Source organism: Otolemur garnettii, unplaced genomic scaffold (assembly GCF_000181295.1).
Source record: "Otolemur garnettii isolate 467f Iridium unplaced genomic scaffold, OtoGar3 scaffold00091, whole genome shotgun sequence".
Taxonomy (NCBI): Eukaryota; Metazoa; Chordata; class Mammalia; order Primates; family Galagidae; genus Otolemur; species Otolemur garnettii.
In genome coordinates, this window is record NW_003852486.1 from 4,812,078 (window position 1) to 4,815,405 (window position 3,328).

General features: G+C 40.1%; 1 protein-coding gene across 3 annotated transcripts in view; it reads left to right on the forward strand.

Moving 5' to 3' along the window:
* ASH1L (ASH1 like histone lysine methyltransferase) overlaps positions 1-3,328 on the forward strand; it is a 217,777-nt gene that overhangs the window by 202,603 nt on the left and 11,846 nt on the right. For all 3 annotated transcript variants that reach the window (XM_012808600.2, XM_023516469.1, XM_023516470.1), the window contains 3 exons: positions 109-357; positions 1,122-1,208; positions 2,727-2,817. In XM_012808600.2, coding sequence (XP_012664054.1) covers positions 109-357; positions 1,122-1,208; positions 2,727-2,817 — 427 coding nt within the window. The remainder of the gene's footprint in view (positions 1-108; positions 358-1,121; positions 1,209-2,726; positions 2,818-3,328) is intronic.

A 3,328-nucleotide genomic window follows, 5' to 3' on the forward strand; every position in this document is an offset into this window, starting at 1 on the left:
AAAAAAAAAAAAATGGAAGGATAGAGAAAATCATATTACCTCTTCATGTATGTTTTTAAGCCAAATTGAGAAGATCAAATATGATTTCTTTTTTTCTGTTTTCTTCAGAAATACTATGGGCGTAAATCCCCAATTGGGAGAGATGTTTGCCGCCTAAGAAAGGCCTATTACAATGCCCGACATGAGGCATCAGCCCAAATTGATGAGATTGTGGGAGAGACAGCAAGTGAGGCAGACAGCAGTGAAACCTCAGTCTCTGAGAAGGAAAATGGGCATGAGAAGGATGATGATGTTATTCGCTGTATCTGTGGCCTCTACAAGGATGAAGGTCTCATGATCCAGTGTGACAAGTGCATGGTAAGCATCAGGAGATGAAGCAGAAGCATGGTGACCCTATTCAAAGAAGTTTATGCTTCTTTTGGCTTGGCTTGAAAGGCTTTTTATGTGTTATAACTTAGCCTCAGTGTTTGTTGTCCCTTGATGTTCATCGTATTGTCTTTTCCCTTTTATGTTTCTCTCCCTTTCATTTTATCCTTCCCTTTTTCTCCCTTCTGTTCTTCCTGCCCACTTGCCACTGTATACTTCTCACATGAGTGCAGTGTATAAACACACATAGGCCTCCTAATGAAGGCACCAAGGCCTGAGTTTGAGCCCACATGTTCCCCTTAATCCATGTGAACTTATTATATGTCATATGACTGTGATTAACACATAGGATTGTTAGGAGGATAACATTAGACAAGGGTATTAAAATTGTTAACTATAAAAACTTTCACAATAGCTGTATAGCCATATATTGGTTCATATTACTTAAATAAGAGTTTGGTAGTGTACTCACTTCTCTACCTATTCTATTTCCATCAGACCATTTTGTTTGCCCATATCTGTATATCACGAATCAGTCTGCATACTTTTGTACTTTTGTTCAGACAAGTTGTTACTTTGTTACTTTTTTCCTGTTTTACCATTTATTTCTAGTTTCTCAGTCACCCCCTTATCCCTTAGTTCCTATTTTATTTTACGCTGTCCTATTGCTAATTTTTTTATTCTTAGGCCCTAGGAACTGTCTCAATAAATTTTAGCCTTCCTGCCCCTCCCCACAACTGTACCTATTCCTACAGGTGTGGCAGCACTGTGATTGTATGGGAGTGAGCTCAGATGTGGAGCACTACCTGTGCGAGCAGTGTGACCCAAGGCCTGTGGACAGGGTAAGCTGCCCTCTGATAAACTCCGGTTTGTAAGTAGGAGACATGGCATGTGATGATATCTTACCTGGCCTGCCCTTGCTGTGCAGCACCTCCTTTAATAAGTTGTTCAACATTTATTAGGCAATAGTTTCTTAAACATTGAGGGTAATAATTCTGCCCTTCCTTTTTGAAAGAGTATGAACAAAGAGAAAATAAAATACTTAGAAACCTATGAAAGGAATAGTACTATATAAAAGTAAGGTTTTGCTGGGCATTGTGGCTTACGCCTGCCATCCCAGCAGTCTGGGAAGCCAAAGCAAGAGGAGACCCTGTCACTACTAATTAGTTGGGCATTGTGGCAAGCATCTGCAATCCCAGCTACTTAGGAGGCTGAGGCAGGAGGATTGCTTGAGCTACAAGGATACCACTGCACTTTAGCTTTAAGGCTGGGCATGGTGACTCACACCTATAATCCTAGCACTCTGAGAGGCCAAGGCGGGTGGATTGCTTGAGTTCATGAGTTCAAGACCAGCCTAAGCAAAAGCAAGACCCTGTCTCTACTAAAAATAGGAAAACTGAGGCAAGAGAATAGCTTGAGCCCAAGAATTGGAGATTGCTATGAACTATAACACCACAGCACTACCCAGGGCAACAGCTTGAGACTCTGTCTCAAAAAAAAAAAAAAAAATCTAAAAAATAGGTGGGTGTTGTGGCAGGCATCTGTAGTCCCAGCTATTTAGGAGGCTGAGACAAGAGGATTGCTTGAACCCAAGAGTTTGAGGTTGTTGTGAGCTGTGACACCACAGCATTCTACCAAGGGTAACAAAATGAGACTCTGTCTTTTAAAAAAAAAAAACAAAAATTCATTTTAAGACTAAAGGGTAATAAAGCAAGAACGTATTTCCAGCAAAAAAAAAAAAAAAACCTAAGGTTTTTATAAATACTATTAACTACCCATAAAAGGATAAGCTTGCAAAATCTTGAACTTGATACTCTAAATGTCATGTATTTTAGCTAGTGGTTTAAGTAAAAAGAGTGCTAGACTCAAGTGATCCACCTGCCTTGCACTCTCAGAGTGCTAGGATTAGAGGCGTGAGCTACCTGCCCTATTGTCATTTTTAGGTGGACAATTCTTTGTTTTGAGGGTTGCATTTCAGAATGTTTGGCTTCCTTAGACTCTGGGCACTGAATACCAGTAGCATCCCCCAATCATTATAGTAATTCAAGTCTCTTTTGACACATTTTCAGATACTCCATAGGTGGCATAGAGCAACCCCACAATTAGTGCTTTGTAGAACATAGTCTGTGATACTTAGGCTATCAGCATTGTGTTCTACTATGTAGTAGAACTGCTATCTAGTTGCTTTTATCTCTTTTTTGTATCTGTAGTGTCTTAAGATGACTAAATGGTAAGCCTTGACTGGCTGGGAATTCTAGGATTTTGAAAAATTCTAGTTATTTTTCTCTTTTGAAAAGAAATCAGTAGGCTAAATGTAGTAGTAATTCCAGCTGTATTCATTGGCTTTCTGCTCTTATTAGGAGGTACCCATGATCCCGCGGCCCCACTATGCGCAACCTGGTTGTGTCTACTTCATTTGTTTGCTCCGAGATGACTTGCTGCTTCGTCAGGGTATGTACACAGGGGCTAACCCCTATTACGCTAAATAATAGGAATTATTCACTTTCTACCTAATTATCATTATCTCCATATGAACATTGGTAGCAAAAGAAAACAGGTATTTATAGCTTTTAGTGCAGGGGTGTCCAACTTTTTTCTTTTCTGCTGCACATTGGAAGAATGAGAATTGTCTTGGGCCACAGTAAATACTAATGAAACAAACACTAATGGAAGTTGATTAGCAAAAAAAAGGTCCATGCATATTCTTTGTGATATCCAACACCACAGATAAGTAGAAGAAATCCTTACAAAATCACCACGTGTCCCATATGCCATAAGTCAGACACCCTGCTTTAGTCCTTGTGCTTATATATCACTTCTCCACCATGACACTAATTTGAAGAGACAGAGGTGTCAAAAAAGCTCATTTTAAGGCTGGGCATGGTGACTCACACCTATAATCCTAGCACTCTGAGAGGCCAAGGCGGGTGGATTGCTTGAGTTCATGAGTTCAAGACCAGCC